The 19455-nt window shown below is 55.8% G+C and overlaps 1 protein-coding gene across 1 annotated transcript in view; it reads right to left on the minus strand.

The window, feature by feature from the left end:
- Positions 1-19455, minus strand: part of ITGA11 (integrin subunit alpha 11) — a 59898-nt gene that overhangs the window by 12910 nt on the left and 27533 nt on the right. The window contains exons 8-19 of the mRNA XM_075576259.1: positions 18597-18727; positions 15958-16124; positions 14689-14834; positions 14257-14367; positions 13637-13722; positions 9534-9741; positions 3478-3576; positions 3070-3146; positions 2413-2502; positions 1626-1716; positions 1130-1243; positions 36-122 (exon numbers count right to left, since the gene is read on the minus strand). Of these exons, the coding sequence (XP_075432374.1) occupies positions 36-122; positions 1130-1243; positions 1626-1716; positions 2413-2502; positions 3070-3146; positions 3478-3576; positions 9534-9741; positions 13637-13722; positions 14257-14367; positions 14689-14834; positions 15958-16124; positions 18597-18727 (1407 nt within the window). The remainder of the gene's footprint in view (positions 1-35; positions 123-1129; positions 1244-1625; positions 1717-2412; positions 2503-3069; positions 3147-3477; positions 3577-9533; positions 9742-13636; positions 13723-14256; positions 14368-14688; positions 14835-15957; positions 16125-18596; positions 18728-19455) is intronic.

Here is a 19455-nt window from a genome sequence, read left to right on the forward strand (position 1 = left end):
AGGGGGCGTCTCCAGCACAACCCCATGGTACGTACCAGCCGAACGACTTGGCTCAGGTCCTCTTCTGAAGGCTTCCTGCGGTAATCTGTGCTGTTCCCCCAAACGTTGCAGGCCGCGCCCTCCTGCGAGACGGAGAACAGGCCGACGCAATGTTACCGCTCCGGGGGGTGGGGGGGGGATCACCATGCAGGGAATTTGGGGACTGGCTTTCAGGCAACACACAAGCGTCTAGGACGGATAGTCGCGAACGTTACACCGCCAGGACAGGTCACTGCCGCGGGTAATCGCTCCCTTAACCCCTCACCCTAAAAACCTTAACTCCTTAATCTAAAAACCTTACCCTAAAAACCATAACACACCTCTGGGCTGCGAAACAGCCGCGGGTAGCTGCCGCTCTGGGTCGCACATGAACCCCCCCCCGCACCTCCCTCCCCCCGCACCTCCGCCCCCCGCACCCCACTCCCCCCGCACCTCCCTCCCCCCCCGCACCCCACTCCCCCCCCCGCACCTCCCTCCCCCCGCACCTCCGCCCCCCGCACCCCACTCCCCCCGCACCTCCCTCCCCCCCCGCACCCCACTCCCCCCCCCCGCACCTCCCTCCCCCTGCACCTCTGCCCCCTGCACCCCACTCCCCCCCCCGCACCTCCCTCCCCCCGCACCTCCGCCCCCCGCCCCCCACTCCCCCCGCACCTCCCTCCCCCCGCACCTCCGCCCCCCGCACCCCACTCCCCCCGCACCTCCCTCCCCCCCCCCCCGCACCCCACTCCCCCCCCGCACCTCCCCCCCCCCCGCACCTCCCCCTCCTGCACTCCCCCCCACACCTCCCTCCCCCCCCGCACCTCCCTCCCCCCCGCCACGCACCTCCCTCCCCCCGCACCTCCCGCCCCCCCCGCACCTCCCTCCCCCCTGCCCCGCACCTCCCGCCCCCCCGCACCTCCCTCCCCCCCCGCACCTCCCCCCCCCGCACTCCCCCCCACACCTCCCTCCCCCCCGCACCTCCCTCCCCCCCGCCCCGCACCTCCCGCCCCCCCCGCACCTCCCTCCCCCCCCGCCCCGCACCTCCCGCCCCCCCCGCACCTCCCGCCCCCCCGCACCTCCCTCCCCCCGCACCTCCCTCCCCCCCCCGCACCTGATCACTTGTCAGTTCCTGCAGCAGGAGCAGCCGGTTCCCTCCACGAGTAGCCACGGGGACCGTGATCTGAATGGTGGCCTCGTCCACGAGAAAGAAGCCCAGGTTCTGTATCTGGGGGTCGGGGGGTGGGGGGGAGAGAGGACGATATTGGGGTCGGAGCCCAGGATAACAGTCTGGCACAATAAGCTTCTTCCCCCACAGAGCTTGCAATCTAATTGTGGTGCCACGGAAACACAGTAACGTGTCCGAGGTCACAAGGAGGTGACACGGAGATGTGATCCTGCTTCAGTGGCCACTAAGTGGCTCATAAATAGCTTTCTTTTATATATATAACTCTTGCAAGTGCCGTGGCGCAGTACAAAGAGTAACTTGCATTGGACCTCTTTGCCCGCAGAGGGACATGTGATGCGGTTTTAACCCTTCAGGGGATTTGCAATGCTTTCGTTTTTAACTCCCGACACGCTGGTCACATGGAGACCCCGGTCCGTATTACCGTGAAGGAGCAGTTGAATGGGGGTCCGATGACATTGTATCCGTCCCTGGATCCAGCGGAGGGGATTTCATACTGATCCAGGCTGGAGTGTCTGTAACAAGAGGCGAGACACCGCAGGGGAAGGGTTATCAGGCGGCTGTGTCCATCACTTCTGTCACCTATTTCATACCTGGGGACAAACAGCTGGGGGTCCTTACACAAGGGGAGAGGGACGTGCCACGGAAGGTGAGCGGGACGTGTCGCAGAAGGTAAGCGGGACGTGCCACAGAAAGTGAGCGGGACGTGCCACAGAAGGTGAGCGGGACGTGTCACAGAAAGTGAGCGGGACGTGCCACAGAAGGTGAGCGGGACGTGCCACAGAAGGTGAGCGGGACGTGCCACAGAAGGTGAGCGGGACGTGCCACAGAAGGTGAGCGGGACGTGCCACAGAAGGTGAGCGGGACGTGCCACAGAAGGTGAGCGGGACTGCCACAGAAGGTGAGCGGGACGTGCCACAGAAGGTGAGCGGGACGTGCCACAGAAAGTGAGCGGGACGTGCCACAGAAAGTGAGCGGGACGTGCCACAGAAAGTGAGCGGGACGTGTCACAGAAAATGAGCGGGACATGCCACAGAAAGTGAGCAGGACGTGCCACAGAAGGTGAGCGGGACGTGCCACAGAAGGTGAGCGGACGTGTCACAGAAAGTGAGCGGGACGTGCCACAGAAGGTGAGCGGGACGTGCCACAGAAGGTGAGCGGGACGTGCCACAGAAGATGAGCGGGACGTGCCCGGGTAACAGAAGCCGTACCTGGTGAACAGAAGATCCGATTCATACTTGAGGTGAAAGTCCAGCAGAACCGCGTTATCGTCCCTCGTGGTCTCCAGCTCCTCGCTATCACTGTCAGAGACACGAATTACACTGATTGGTCTAAGGCAGGCGTCAAACTCAAGGGCCACCAGCAGGCCAGCTTTCATGGATATCCCTGCTTCAGCACAGGTAGCTCAATCAGTGGCTCAGTCCCAGCTTCAGCACAGGTGGCTCAATCAGTGGCTCAGTCGAAGACTGAGCCACTGATTGAGCCACTTGTGCTGAAGCTGGGACGGATTGAGTCACCTGTGCTGAAGCAGGGATATCCTTAAAACCTGGTACGTTGGGGGCCCTTGACGACTGTTTTAGGTCCCAGGTTTAAGGACTACAGATGGGCAAAAGGATTTGGGCGGTTTCAATCCGTTGGAAATTGAGGTCTGTAAATAAGTAGTGGTAGTAAGTATCACTTGGTCTCATGCAGAGATCTGTGAATAGAAGCTTCTGCCAGTCATTCCAGGGGGGCACGTAGGAGAGACTGGGGCATCCACAGAGGGGGGCTACAGGGGCATCTGGGAGGGCAAGGAGTGATATAGCAGGAGCAGAATAAGGGGGTCCGGGGAGAGACATGGGGCAGATAACCCCGTGCCCAGCACCCACCTGCCCGCTGTGAGATGGATCCGCAGAGACGGGAGGAACACAGATTTACTGAATTCAAAATCCAGCCGGAACGCCACCTGCCCCGTCAGTGAAAGAGAAGCACGCAGCGGTTACAAACACACAACAGCAAAGGGTGATCGCAAAGCCCACCTCGTGCGGGCAGTGCCAGCCTCCCCAGTACAGGTGCAGTGCCAGCCTCCCCAGTACAGGTGCAGTGCCAGCCTCCCCAGTACAGGTGCAGTGCCAGCCTCCCCAGTACAGGTGCAGTGCAGTATGGGCAGTGCCAGCCTCCCCAGAATAGGTACGGTGCAGCATGGGCAGTGCCAGCCTCCCCAGAACAGGTGCAGTGCAGTATGGGCAGTGCCAGCCTCCCCCTTCCTTCCCTGAGTCTGACTCTCGTTTGCCCACCTTGGCCTTTGCCCGGAAGAAAGGGAAGCTGACATTACAGGTCTTGGTGTGTGGAGTCTGCTCATTGCTCTTACATTCAATCTTAATGTCCGATTCCTCCTGTAAGACAAGCACAGCGCGTTATACATCACATAGCTCTGCCGACCTGATCCGCACCGCGCCAAGTACAAGCACAGCGCGTTATACATCACGCAGCTCTGCCAGCCTGATCCGCACTGCGCCAAGTACAAGCACAGCGCATTATACATCACATAGCTCTGCCGGCCTGATCCGCACTGCGCCAAGTACAAGCACAGCGCGTTATACATCACATAGCTCTGCCGGCCTGATCCGCACCGTGCCAAGTAAGACAAGCACAGCGCGTTATACATCACATAGCTCTGCCGGCCTGATCTGCACCGCGCCAAGAAAGACAAGCACAGCGCGTTATACATCACATAGCTCTGCCGGCCTGATCAGCACCGCGCCAAGTACAAGCACAGCGCGTTATACATCACATAGCTCTGCCGCCCTGATCAGCACCGCGCCAAGTACAAGCACAGCGCGTTATACATCACATAGCTCTGCCGGCCTGATCAGCACCGCGCCAAGTACAAGCACAGCGCGTTATACATCACATTGCTCTGCCGGCCTGATCCGCACCGCGCCAAGTAAGACAAGCACAGCGCGTTATACATCACATAGCTCTGCCGGCCTGATCCGCACTGCGCCAAGTAAGACAAGCACAGCGCGTTATACATCACATAGCTCTGCCGGCCTGATCTGCACCGCGCCAAGTAAGACAAGCACAGCGCGTTATACATCACATAGCTCTGCCGGCCTGATCCGCACTGCGCCAAGTACAGCGCGTTATACATCACATAGCTCTGCCGGCCTGATCCGCACCGCGCCAAGTAAGACAAGCACAGCGCGTTATACATCACATAGCTCTGCCGGCCTGATCCGCACCGCGCCAAGTAAGACAAGCACAGCGCGTTATACATCACATAGCTCTGCCGGCCTGATCCGCACCGCGCCAAGTAAGACAAGCACAGCGCGTTATACATCACATAGCTCTGCCGGCCTGATCCGCACCGCGCCAAGTAAGACAAGCACAGCGCGTTATACATCACATAGCTCTGCCGGCCTGATCCGCACTGCGCCAAGTAAGACAAGCACAGCACGTTATACATCACATAGCTCTGCCGGCCTGATCCGCACTGCGCCAAGTAAGACAAGCACAGTGCGTTATACATTACATAGCTCTGCCGACCTGATCCGCACTGCGCCAAGTACTGCGCGTTATACATCACATAGCTCTGCCGGCCTGATCCGCACCGCGCCAAGTAAGACAAGCACAGCACGTTATACATCACATAGCTCTGCCGGCCTGATCCGCACTGCGCCAAGTAAGACAAGCACAGTGCGTTATACATTACATAGCTCTGCCGACCTGATCCGCACTGCGCCAAGTACTGCGCGTTATACATCACATAGCTCTGCCGGCCTGATCCGCACCGCGCCAAGTAAGACAAGCACAGCGCGTTATACATCACATAGCTCTGCCGGCCTGATCCGCACCGCGCCAAGTACAAGCACAGCGCGTTCTACATCACATAGCTCTGCCGGCCTGATCCGCACTGCGCCAAGTAAGACAAGCACAGAGCGTTATACATCACATAGCTCTGCCGGCCTGATCCGCACTGCGCCAAGTAAGACAAGCACAGCGCGTTATACATCACATAGCTGAGCCGGACTGATCCGCACCGCGCCAAGTAAGACAAGCACAGCGCGTTATACATCACATAGCTGAGCCGGACTGATCCGCACCGCGCCAAGTAAGACAAGCACAGCGCGTTATACATCACATAGCTTTGCCGGCCTGATCTGCACTGCGCCAAGTACAGCGCGTTATACATCACATAGCTCTGCCGGCCTGATCCGCACCGCGCCAAGTAAGACAAGCACAGCGCGTTATACATCACATAGCTCTGCCGGCCTGGTCCGCACCGCGCCATGTAAGACAAGCACAGCGCGTTATACATCACATAGCTCTGCCGGCCTGATCCGCACTGCGCCAAGTAAGACAAGCACAGCGCGTTATACATCACATAGCTCTGCCGGCCTGATCCGCACCGCGCCAAGTACAAGCACAGCACGTTATACATCACATAGCTCTGCCGGCCTGATCCGCACCGCGCCAAGTACAAGCACAGCGCGTTATACATCACATAGCTCTGCCGGCCTGATCCGCACCGCGCCAAGTAAGACAAGCACAGCGCGTTATACATCACATAGCTCTGCCGGCCTGATCCGCACTGCGCCAAGTACAAGCACAGCGCGCTATACATCACATAGCTCTGCCGGCCTGATCCGCACCGCGCCAAGTACAAGCACAGCGCGTTATACATCACATAGCTCTGCCGGCCTGATCCGCACTGCGCCAAGTAAGACAAGCACAGCGCGTTATACATCACATAGCTCTGCCGGCCTGATCCGCACTGCGCCAAGTACAAGCACAGCGCGTTATACATCACATAGCTCTGCCGGCCTGATCCGCACCGTGCCAAGTAAGACAAGCACAGCGCATTATACATCACATAGCTCTGCCGGCCTGATCCGCACTGCGCCAAGTAAGACAAGCACAGCACGTTATACATCACATAGCTCTGCCGGCCTGATCCGCACCGCGCCAAGTAAGACAAGCACAGCGCGTTATACATCACATAGCTCTGCCGGCCTGATCCACACTGCGCCAAGTAAGACAAGCACAGCGCGTTATACATCACATAGCTCTGCCGGCCTGATCCGCACCAAGTACAAGCACAGCGCGTTATACATCACATAGCTCTGCCGGCCTGATCCGCACCGCGCCAAGTAAGACAAGCACAGCGCGTTATACATCACATAGCTCTGCCGGCCTGATCCGCACTGCGCCTAGTAAGACAAGCACAGCGCGTTATACATCACATAGCTGAGCCGGACTGATCCGCACCGCGCCAAGTAAGACAAGCACAGCGCGTTATACATCACATAGCTCTGCCAGCCTGATCCGCACCGCGCCAAGTACAAGCACAGCGCATTATACATCACATAGCTCTGCCGGTCTGATCCGCACCGCGCCAAGTACAAGCACAGCGCGTTATACATCACATAGCTCTGCCGGCCTGAACCGCACCGCGCCAAGTAAGACAAGCACAGAGCGTTATACATCACATAGCTCTGCCGGCCTGATCCGCACCGCGCCAAGTAAGACAAGCACAGCGCGTTATACATCACATAGCTCTGCCGGTCTGATCAGCACCGCGCCAAGTACAAGCACAGCGCGTTATACATCACATAGCTCTGCCGGCCTGATCCGCACTGCGCCAAGTAAGACAAGCACAGCGCGTTATACATCACATAGCTCTGCCGGCTTGATCCGCACCGCGCCAAGTAAGACAAGCACAGCGCGTTATACATCACATAGCTCTGCCGGCCTGATCCGCACCGCGCCAAGTAAGACAAGAACAGCGCGTTATACATCACATAGCTCTGCTGGCCTGATCCGCACCGCGCCAAGTACAAGCACAGCGCGTTATACATCACATAGCTCTGCCGCCTGATCCGCACCGCGCCAAGTAAGACAAGCACAACGCGTTATACATCACATAGCTCTGCCGGCCTGATCCGCACCACGCCAAGTACAAGCACAGCGCGTTATACATCACATAGCTCTGCCGGTCTGATCCGCACTGCGCCAAGTACAAGCACAGCGCGCTATACATCACATAGCTCTGCCGGCCTGATCCGCACCGCGCCAAGTACAAGCACAGCGCGTTATACATCACATAGCTCTGCCGGCCTGATCCGCACCGCGCCAAGTAAGACAAGCACAGCGCGTTATACATCACATAGCTCTGCCGGCCTGATCCGCACTGCGCCAAGTAAGACAAGCACAGCGCGTTATACATCACATAGCTCTGCCGGCCTGATCCGCACTGCGCCAAGTACAAGCACAGCGCGTTATACATCACATAGCTCTGCCGGTCTGATCAGCACCGCGCCAAGTACAAGAACAGCGCGCTATACATCACATAGCTCTGCCGGCCTGATCCGCACTGCGCCAAGTAAGACAAGCACAGCGCGTTATACATCACATAGCTCTGCCGGCCTGATCCGCACTGCGCCAAGTACAGCGCGTTATACATCACATAGCTCTGCCGGCCTGATCCGCACCGCGCCAAGTAAGACAAGCACAGCGCGTTATACATCACATAGCTCTGCCGGCCTGATCCGCACTGCGCCAAGTAAGACAAGCACAGCGCATTATACATCACATAGCTCTGCCGGCCTGATCCACACTGCGCCAAGTAAGACAAGCACAGCGCGTTATACATCACATAGCTCTGCCGGCCTGATCCGCACCGCGCCAAGTACAAGCACAGCGCGTTATACATCACATAGCTCTGCCGGCCTGATCCGCACTGCGCCAAGTACAAGCACAGCGCGTTATACATCACATAGCTGAGCCGGACTGATCCGCACCGCGCCAAGTATGTAAAGCACAGCGCGTTATACATCACATAGCTCTGCCAACCTGATCCGCACCGCGCCAAGTACAAGCACAGCGCATTATACATCACATAGCTCTGCCGGTCTGATCCGCACCGCGCCAAGTACAAGCACAGCGCGTTATTCATCACATAGCTCTGCCGGCCTGAACCGCACCGCGCCAAGTAAGACAAGCACAGAGCGTTATACATCACATAGCCCTGCCGGCCTGATCCGCACCGCGCCAAGTAAGACACGAACAGCGCGTTATACATCACATAGCTCTGCCGGTCTGATCAGCACCACGCCAAGTACAAGCACAGCGCGTTATACATCACATAGCTCTGCCGGCCTGATCCGCACTGCGCCAAGTAAGACAAGCACAGCGCGTTATACATCACATAGCTCTGCCGGCCTGATCCGCACCGCGCCAAGTAAGACAAGCACAGCGCGTTATACATCACATAGCTCTGCCGGCCTGATCCGCACCGCGCCAAGTAAGACAAGCACAGCGCGTTATACATCACATAGCTCTGCCGGCCTGATCCGCACCGCGCCAAGTAAGACAAGAACAGCGCGTTATACATCACATAGCTCTGCCGGCCTGATCCGCACCGCGCCAAGTAAGACAAGCACAGCGCATTATACATCACATAGCTCTGCCGGCCTGATCCGCACCGCGCCAAGTACAAGCACAGCGCGTTATACATCACATAGCTCTGCCGGCTTGATCCGCACCGCGCCAAGTAAGACAAGCACAGCGCGTTATACATCACATAGCTCTGCCGGCCTGATCCGCACCGCGCCAAGTAAGACAAGCACAGCGCGTTATACATCACATAGCTCTGCCGGCCTGATCCGCACCGCGCCAAGTAAGACAAGCACAGCGCGTTATACATCACATAGCTCTGCCGGCCTGATCCGCACCGCGCCAAGTAAGACAAGCACAGCGCGTTATACATCACATAGCTCTGCCGGCCTGATCCGCACCGCGCCAAGTAAGACAAGCACAGCGCGTTATACATCACATAGCTCTGCCGGCCTGATCCGCACCGCGCCAAGTACAAGCACAGCGCGTTATACATCACATAGCTCTGCCGGCCTGATCCGCACTGCGCCAAGTAAGACAAGCACAGCGCGTTATACATCACATAGCTCTGCCGGCCTGATCCGCACCGCGCCAAGTAAGACAAGCACAGCGCGTTATACATCACATAGCTCTGCCGGCCTGATCAGCACCGCGCCAAGTAAGACAAGCACAGCGCGTTATACATCACATAGCTCTGCCGGCCTGATCCGCACCGCGCCAAGTAAAATCATTCAGATTGCATTACTCCCTAGGCCTTAGAGCTCACAATCGACTCTTGCCAACCAAGGGAGGTTAAGTGACTTACTCCCGTGTGTGCCACACCTGGGGTGCTGTAGAAGAATCACCGAGACCTGGGTGTCAAACTTAACCTTTTGGGAGATTGGGGGGCATGCAGATGGAGATATGGGGGGACTCTGCTTATCGGTGGTCCTATATCTGATTCGCAGGCTCTCACCTTGGGGATCAGGCTGGCAAACTGCAGGTTCCGCGAGCTGGAGATGTTGAGCACGGTGCTGTACGCGTTCTCCCCTCTGTTTTCCAGCACCACCTCCAGCGCCACCCGCCTCCTGCTGCCCTCAATGACAGAGACGGACGCGTCGAAGGAGCGCGTGAAGGCCGCACACTCGGAGAGGGGTCGCCTGAGAGAGCGCTGACAGAACTCCCTGCAAGAGACACCCAGCAAGCAGTAAGAGACTGTGAGAGAGAGAGAGCCACATCCCCACAGAGACAGAGCTGTCCCCCTGAAGCAGATGTGGAGGTGCACAGTATCACTACTTTCTTATGTACAGTCCCGGAACTCCTCTGCTGTCCCGGGCTCCTCACCGCCGCGGGGGCTTGGCCAAGCAGAAGGAAGGTACCGGAAACCTCGGGGCACTCAAGGGGTTAATGTATTGCCCTTGTCCAGAGCTTATTATTATTAATAGTTATCCCAGCATCTACAATATCAGCTCCGTTCCCACGTGGCTCTTCCCGCGTGGCCCGCAGCAGCGGCTCCGCGGGTAAAGGCGCCGACGCTGTAAACAATGGCACTCACGTTGAAGCGGGTGAAGCTGGAGCAAATCCCGGGCAAGTCACTTTATCTCCCTGTGCCTCAGGCACCAAACATAGATTGTAAGCTCTGCGGGGCAGGGAGCGTGCCTGTAAATGTTGATGCGCGGCGCTGCGTGCCACGCACTGTGATGTCATTATGACGCGCTTTGTTTCCCGCTGGGAGAAAAGCGCCGTGTGAAATGAAGTTATTAGAAAGGGTTCCGCATCTGGGGAGGTTTTGTGGGTGAAAATAGGAGGGGTGTTTAACCAATAGTGGCGCTCATATACATTTATAACAATAGTGAGATAATCAATACAATAGTGATAAAGTGATACTCAGACAAACATAGTAGTTGATTGCAGCTGTAACCTGGTGTAGGATTTCTTTCTCAATCCTCGTTTGGACAAGTGGCAGGTGAGTCATCAGGAAGCGCATACCATGTGGGAACACATAAAAAATACTTATGGTGCAATATTGTGCAAATAGTGAAAAGATATTAGAATGTCTAGCACAGAGTGTGTACTCAAAATACTCACAAACGTGAGGGAGGATACAGACACGTAAAGGTATCTTTACGAACTGATGTCAATCTGTGTGGTTAGTTGTTGCCAGAGGAGTGTGGTTATCAGCTGACCTTAGGATAGGAAACACTGGACATAGCGTAGACTGTTTGGCAGTTTAATACATTTAGTAGGTAAAATCCAATCTACTCACATGTAGCAAGATAAAAAACAGCATTTTTGATCACAATGATCTCTGCAAATTCCGCTTGATGCTGCCACCGGATAGGATCTCTCTCTCGGGTTTTCTCCTTCTCTGCTGTGCGTGTCACCAGTGCGTGTCAGCGACCGGAAGTGACGTCATCAGCATCCGAGGGTTCCGGTGGGTAGAGACAGCGTCACTCTACGCGTTTCACCTCTTGGCGTCTTCAGGAGTCTCCTGAAGACGCCAAGAGGTGAAACGCGTAGAGTGACGCTGTCTCTACCCACCGGAACCCTCGGATGCTGATGACGTCACTTCCGGTCGCTGACACGCACTGGTGACACGCACAGCAGAGAAGGAGAAAACCCGAGAGAGAGATCCTATCCGGTGGCAGCATCAAGCGGAATTTGCAGAGATCATTGTGATCAAAAATGCTGTTTTTTATCTTGCTACATGTGAGTAGATTGGATTTTACCTACTAAATGTATTAAACTGCCAAACAGTCTACGCTATGTCCAGTGTTTCCTATCCTAAGGTCAGCTGATAACCACACTCCTCTGGCAACAACTAACCACACAGATTGACATCAGTTCGTAAAGATACCTTTACGTGTCTGTATCCTCCCTCACGTTTGTGAGTATTTTGAGTACACACTCTGTGCTAGACATTCTAATATCTTTTCACTATTTGCACAATATTGCACCATAAGGAGGTTTTGTGGGTACAGAACATTGAATGGAATAATTCTGGGGTCCCAGTGTTTGTGGGGTGTTTTGTTTCCTGATGCCAGTGGGACCCCTCCCCCCGGCCTGTGAGGGATTGATGATTTTAGGTCAGAAACATCTGTACTCCAGACAGTGAGTGGATCCCCCCCCCCCCTCCGGTTCCTGAGCACAGCTGGCGGGAGCGGCCCCCTCACAGTGAGTGGATCCCCCCCCCCTCCGGTTCCTGAGCACAGCTGGCGGGAGTGGCCCCCTCACAGTGAGTGGATCCCTCCCCCTCCGGTTCCTGAGCACAGCTGGCGGGAGCGGCCCCCTCACAGTGAGTGGATCCCTCCCCCTCCGGTTCCTGAGCACAGCTGGCGGGAGCGGCCCCCTCACAGTGAGTGGATCCCTCCGCCTCCGGTTCCTGAGCACAGCTGGCGGGAGCAGCCCCCTCACAGTGAGTGGATCCCCCCCCCCTCCGGTTCCTGAGCACAGCTGGCGGGAGCGGCCCCCTCACAGTGAGTGGATCCCTCCCCCTCCGGTTCCTGAGCACAGCTGGCGGGAGCGGCCCCCTCACAGTGAGTGGATCCCTCCGCCTCCGGTTCCTGAGCACAGCTGGCGGGAGCAGCCCCCTCACAGTGAGTGGATCCCCCCCCCCTCCGGTTCCTGAGCACAGCTGGCGGGAGCGGCCCCCTCACAGTGAGTGGATCCCTCCCCCTCCGGTTCCTGAGCACAGCTGGCGGGAGCGGCCCCCTCACAGTGAGTGGGTCCCTCCCCCTCCGGTTCCTGAGCACAGCTGGCGGGAGCGGCCCCCTCACAGTGAGTGGGTCCCTCTCCCTCCGGTTCCTGAGCACAGCTGGCGGGAGCGGCCCCCTCACAGTGAGTGGGTCCCTCCCCCTCCGGTTATTACATGGACACATACTGCGCGAGTAACAATACCCAGCCTGGGACGTGCGCATAGCCTGCTGGAAACACTTACAGCTCCCATTAACATTACAGTAACATATTACATGTGTTCCGAATACATTCCAGCTGCAAGGGAATATCCCGTCCCCCCGTCCCACACGTGAACAGCTCAGGCACACGTGACATGGGAGGGAAAGCCACATGTGAGGAGGAATCATGATTCTGTGATACATGCGTGTGTACATATAAACATGCATGCACACACGTATGCAGAGACACCACAAGTAATTCAACACACTAACACATCGATACATGTACACATACTGCTGCGGCCAGCTTTATTCTAACAATTAGCCGCAATTTTTCGGGGCTTTTTTCGGCAGCCGCCGAACTTGGCCGCTCGCCAGCCGCATCTTGCGGCCGCGCACGGCCCGTTTCCCCGTTCAGCGTTAATGCGCCGAACAATGGGAAGCGCCTGCGGCGCCCGAAAAAAAAAAAAAAAAAAAGCTGTATAATGATCCCACACACAATGCTACAAATACACAATGATACTCACACACGGACACACGGACACACACACACGGGGACACACACACACACGGACACACACACACAACGATACTCACAAACACAAAGCTACAAATACACAATGATACTCACACACGGACACACACACACACGGACACACACACACACATACACAGACACACACAACGATACTCACACACACGGACACACACACACACACGATACTCACACACAACGACACTCACACACACGGACACACACACACGATACTCACACACACAACGAAACTCACACACACGGACACACACACACGATACTCACACACGACACGATACTCACACACACAGACACACACACACGATACTCACACGCAACGATAATCACACACACGGACACACACACGATACTCACACACGATACTCACACACACGGACACACACACACACACGATACTCACACACACAAGATACTCACACACGGACACACACTCACACGATACTCACACACGGACACACACACACGATACTCACACACGATACTCACACACACGGACACACACACACACGATACTCACACACACAACGACACTCACACACACGATACTCACACAGGGACACACACTCACACGATACTCACACACACGGACACACACTCACACGATACTCACACACACGGACACACACTCACATTGCTGTAGGAATGTCGTGCTTCACTTCCAGAGACAGGTCGGGGACACAGTGTTCATCCTGGTTACACCCGTTCCAGAAAGGGACCTGACACAGGGGAGAGACGTCATCACGAGGTGTGAATCCCGGGGGAGCCCCCCACTCCTGGGAGCCCCCCACTCCCACCGGGGCAGACTCATCCCCCCCCAGGTCCAGTTGTGCTGAGTTTTCACCCGTTTATTATTTCCCTGGCATCCGCAGCTACGATGACAACCTGTTGTCCTATTAATTGTGAATGGCAGCGGCCATATTAAGATCCCAGAGACGCGGGTAATAACGCCCCCCTCACTGTTAGTGTCCCCCCCCCCACATGCGGGTCAGACGCGCCCCTCACCCCCCGTGTACGGAGAACCTGTGTCTCTTTGCCAGGATTGTGCAACATCGGAACAATTTGCCCCAAATGACGGAAAGAAATGAATATGTTGCAGGAGCAGCGTCTGCGCCCGAATCCTTTGTACATAAAATAATTGCTCTGAGGGGACAGAGGTTGGGAGGGGGTAGGGGGGTTCTGGGGGGGGGGGGGTAGGGGGGTTGTGGGGGGGGGGGTTCCCATCTTGTGTCAGCGTCTCACACGTCACGTACCGAGACTTTGAGCGAGGTCGGCCAGTCCTCCTCCAGCACCGGGCCCTGGTCTGGGAACGCCAGGTCGTACTCCAGGGAGAAGGTTATTGGCTTCACATAGTCGGCTGTGTCCTATTAATCCGTACATGTGAATATGAGGAGGGGTATCAGGAGGGGGCGGCTTATCCCCAATTATATTCCCACTCCCTGACTGAACCGTGCCACACAACACATAACACGCTCAACACAACAACACAACAACTCAACAGCACAACTCAACACAGCTCAGTCCTCTGGTTCTGCCTCCCTCAGCCAATGGGTTACCCCTCCCAGCACCAAGAGTTCTGCCAGTGCCCACTCATTTCATTCTCTCCTCTCAACCGCAATGCCGCCTCCTTGCCCCTCTCCCCTCCCCCATGCAGAATGGTTTGGTGCCCTGGCTCTGCCACGCACCAGCACATGGAAGTTGAGCTGTTGGCACTGGTTGTGCCCGCTGGAGGCTCGGATGGTTTTCACCAGGTGCTTGTCGCCTCCGATCTCGTCTATCACTGCGCGGGGGGTGTATCTCCGCTCGTCTATGGTGACGTTGTATTTAATGGCTGAAAAACACAACACTGCATCAGCTGTGACCCCGCGGTATGTCCCTGTGACCCCGCGGTATGTCCCTGTGACCCCGGGGTATGTCCCTATGACCCCGGGGCATGTCCCTGTGACCCCGCGGTATGTCCCTATGACCCCGGGGTATGTCCCTATGACCCCGGGGCATGTCCCTGTGACCCCGGGGTATGTCCCTATGACCCCAGGGCATGTCCCTGTGACCCCGCGGTATGTCCCTGTGACCCCGGGTTATGTCACTGTGACCCCACGGTATGTCCCCGCGACCCCGCGGTATGTCCATGTGACCCCGCGGTATGTCCCCGTGACCCCGCGGTATGTCCATGTGACCCCGCGGTATGTCCCCGTGACCCGGCGGTATGTCCCTGTGACCCCGGGGCATGTCCCAGTGACCCTGCAGTATGTCCGTGTGACCCCGCGGTATGTCCCCGTGACCCGGCGGTATGTCCCTGTGACCCCGGGGTATGTCCCTGTGACCCTGCAGTATGTCCGTGTGACCCCGCGGTATGTCCCTGTGACCCCGCGGTATGTCACGGTATGTCCCTGTGACCCCGCGGTATGTCCCCGTGACCCCGGGGTATGTCCTTGTAACCCCGCGGTATGTCCCTGTGAATCCGGGGTATGTCACGGACAACGCCATGCCTCATTCAGAGAAAAACTGCTGAGAAAGCTCCGCTGGGCGTGAAACGCGTAGGAGATTTTGTTCTCCTGTTATATATGGGGTATCCAGTCCTCAAGGGCTACCAACAGGTAAGATTTTCAGGATATCCCTGCTTCAGCACTGGTGGCTCAATCAGTGGCTCAGTCAAAGATTAAGCCACTTGTGCTGAAGCTGGGACTGACTGAGCCACCTGTGCTGAAGCTGGGACTGATTGAGCCACCTGTGCTGAAGCTAGGACTGATTGAGCCACCTGTGCTGAAGCTGGGACTGACTGAGCCACCTGTGCTGAAGCTGGGACTGATTGAGCCACCTGTGCTGAAGCAGGGATATCCTGCAAACCTGACCATTCGGTGGCCCTTGAGGACTGGAGTTGCCCCCCCTGTGTTATATGACGATGAACTAAATAAAGCTTCAAATACTTTGCCTCCGACCCCGCGTGCACATACCCACACTCTGCCCCTGGAACAGGGGCGATTTAAAGATGGGGGAGAAGCAGATGAAGCCGGCCATGCACGTGGCCTCCTTCCCGTTCCTGCGACACTCCTTGCTGAAGATGTTGATCTTCGGCGGCTCAAAACGGATGGAGGCGATGACCTGCACGACGCTCCGTGTCCTGCCATGAAGAGCACACGCGTGTTACACGGCTGTGCACCGTTTCCAATGTCAGCCTGGCACAATGTAGGAGTTGTATGGCGTGGGTTACGCATGTGATTGCAAGTTAGGGTATATAGGAGGGGTAAGACGGTCAGTATAGGAAAGGAACCTCTGGAAGGGCAAGTATACAATTCTGTAGGGTTTATATAGTTTATATAGAGGTAGCCAACTCCATTCCTCAAGGGCCACCAACAGTTTAGGTTTTAAAGATATCCCTGCTTCAGCACAGGTGGTGCAGTGTTTGACTGAGCCACTGATTGAGCTACCTCTGCTGAAGCAGGGACATGCCTAACCTGGGGATAAAACAATAAAAGGAGCTCAAACCAAACTAGCAATTTCCACGTAGAGTTAAGATGATAAATAACAGCGATACGCCCCTCGCGCTGCCGCTAACGTAAGGCCTCCAGGCGTCCCCTGAGGAAGCCCATTGCACCGTTTAGGCGAAACGCGTTGGTTTTGTTTTTTTACTCTCTCAGAGGACACTGTACCAGCCAGATCCAATCCAGGACTCCGCACTGGGTGCGCACGCAGACGCAGAAGTCACCGCGCCGGGGAGAGAACGCCGTTGGATCCAAGTTTGGCTGTGTCTCCTGGACTGTCCGCAGCCCGGAGCAGAGTGTACCCTTAATACACCCGTTGTGCGTTTTGGAAATGAGCGAGTGCGGGAGATTGTGAGTTTATTCCCTGCCCTCCCGGTTCTTGCATTTGTATTAGAGCGATGTTCTGATCCGTTTCCTTTGTGAGGAGAGTTCCAGCATGTAGTTTCATCGAGTACCCATGCCAATCTAACGTGGATATTAGGCCCATTATCACGGGTGGGGGTGCTGCATTTGGCATTTGAGCACCTGTATGCACTTACAGTATATGCACCTGTATGCACCTACAGTATATGCACCTGTATGCACCTACAGTATATGCACCTGTATGCACCTACAGTATATGCACCTGTATGCACCTACAGTATATGCACCTGTATGCACCTACAGTATATGCACCTGTATGCACCTACAGTATATGCACCTGTATGCACCTACAGTATATGCACCTGTATGCACTTACAGTATATGCACCTGTATGCACCTACAGTATATGCACCTGTATGCACCTACAGTATATGCACCTGTATGCACTTACAGTATATGCACCTGTATGCACCTACAGTATATGCACCTGTATGCACCTACAGTATATGCACCTGTATGCACCTACAGTATATGCACCTGTATGCACCTACAGTATATGCACCTGTATGCACTTACAGTATATGCACCTGTATGCACTTACAGTATATGCACCTGTATGCACCTACAGTATATGCACCTGTATGCACCTACAGTATATGCACCTGTATGCACCTACAGTATATGCACCTGTATGCACCTACAGTATATGCACCTGTATGCACCTACAATATATGCACCTGTATGCACCTGTGTGCACCTACAGTATATGCACCTGTATGCACCTACACTATATGCACCTGTATGCACCTACACTATATGCACCTGTATGCACCTACAGTATATGCACCTGTATGCACCTACAGTATATGCACCTGTATGCACCTACAGTATATGCACCTGTATGCACCTACAGTATATGCACCTGTATGCACTTACAGTATATGCACCTGTATGCACCTACAGTATATGCACCTGTATGCACCTACAGTATATGCACCTGTATGCACCTACAGTATATGCACCTGTATGCACCTACAGTATATGCACCTGTATGCACCTGTATGCACCTGTATGCACCTGTATGCACCTGTATGCACCTATGTTGATTTTTCCCTTGACTCACGCTTTTTTATATAGATTCACATCCTTAACCAGACCTGTTGATGGCCCTGCAGGACGGGAGTCGGCTACCCCTGCTTTATAATAATAAAAATAGCAATATAATGTTCTTGTATAGCGCTGCTGGTTTTACGCAGCGCTTTACAGAGACATGTTGCAGGCACAGGTTCCTGCCCCGTAGAGCTTACAATCTATGTTTTTGGTGCCTGAGGCACAGGGAGATAAAGTGACTTGCCCAAGGTCACAAGGAACCGACACCGGGAATTGAGCCAGATTCCCCGGCTTCACACTCAGTGCCAGTCAGTGTCTGTACTCACTGAGCCGCTCCTTCCGCCTGCAGGGTTATCAGAGTAAGTATGGGGCGATATAAAAGGTAACTTGAGTTCTGCAGTGCGATGTCCGTTTAGGACGATGAGCAGCGTTAGTATCGGGGTACAGAGGGTATTCTGTAGGGTTACTATCCGCAGTGTAGGACAGATTGGTTTTATTTTGGGGTCAGGATGTCCTGCTGAATCCGTGGTCTGGGCGCAGGACACCCGGTTGTGTCGGATTAGTGGGATACGTGTAGGACGTGATGTTAGTCGGTCCGTATAACATTAGTAGGGTCTGTCTGTAGGATTCGCACGCACCACAGCAGGACAGCGTTCCCCCGGGATCCCACGGCCAGGTCCACCAGCCCGTCCTCATTCATATCCATCTCCCCGTGGATGCTGCAGCCAAAGTATAACAGTGCCGGGTCCAGATCGGTGGCTGCGATGCGCTGTACGGAGAGGAACGCACCGCGGCCTTAACCCTGTCACTGCCAGCGCCCTCACTGCTTAACCCTGTCACTGCCAGCGCCCTCACTGCTTAACCCCGTCACTGCCAGCACCCTCACACTGCCTTAACCCTGTCACTGCCAGCGCCCTCACTGCTTAACCCTGTCACTGCCAGCACCCTCACTGCTTAACCCTGTCACTGCCAGCGCCCTCACTGCTTAACCCTGTCACTGCCAGCACCCTCACTGCTTAACCATGTCACTGCCAGCGCCCTCACTGCCAGCACCCTCACTGCTTAACCATGTCACTGCCAGCGCCCTCACTGCCAGCACCCTCACTGCTTAACCATGTCACTGCCAGCACCCTCACTGCTTAACCATGTCACTGCCAGCACCCTCACTGCTTAACCATGTCACTGCCAGCACCCTCACTGCTTAACCATGTCACTGCCAGCACCCTCACTGCTTAACCATGTCACTGCCAGCACCCTCACTGCTTAACCATGTCACTGCCAGCACCCTCACTGCTTAACCATGTCACTGCCAGCACCCTCACTGCTTAACCATGTCACTGCCAGCGCCCTCACTGCTTAACCATGTCACTGCCAGCACCCTCACTGCTTAACCATGTCACTGCCAGCACCCTCACTGCTTAACCCGGTCACTGCCAGCACCCTCACACTGCCTTAACCATGTCACTGCCAGCGCCCTCACTGCCAGCACCCTCACTG

The sequence above is a fragment of the Ascaphus truei genome, chromosome 18 (assembly GCF_040206685.1).
Source record: "Ascaphus truei isolate aAscTru1 chromosome 18, aAscTru1.hap1, whole genome shotgun sequence".
Taxonomy (NCBI): domain Eukaryota; kingdom Metazoa; phylum Chordata; class Amphibia; order Anura; family Ascaphidae; genus Ascaphus; species Ascaphus truei.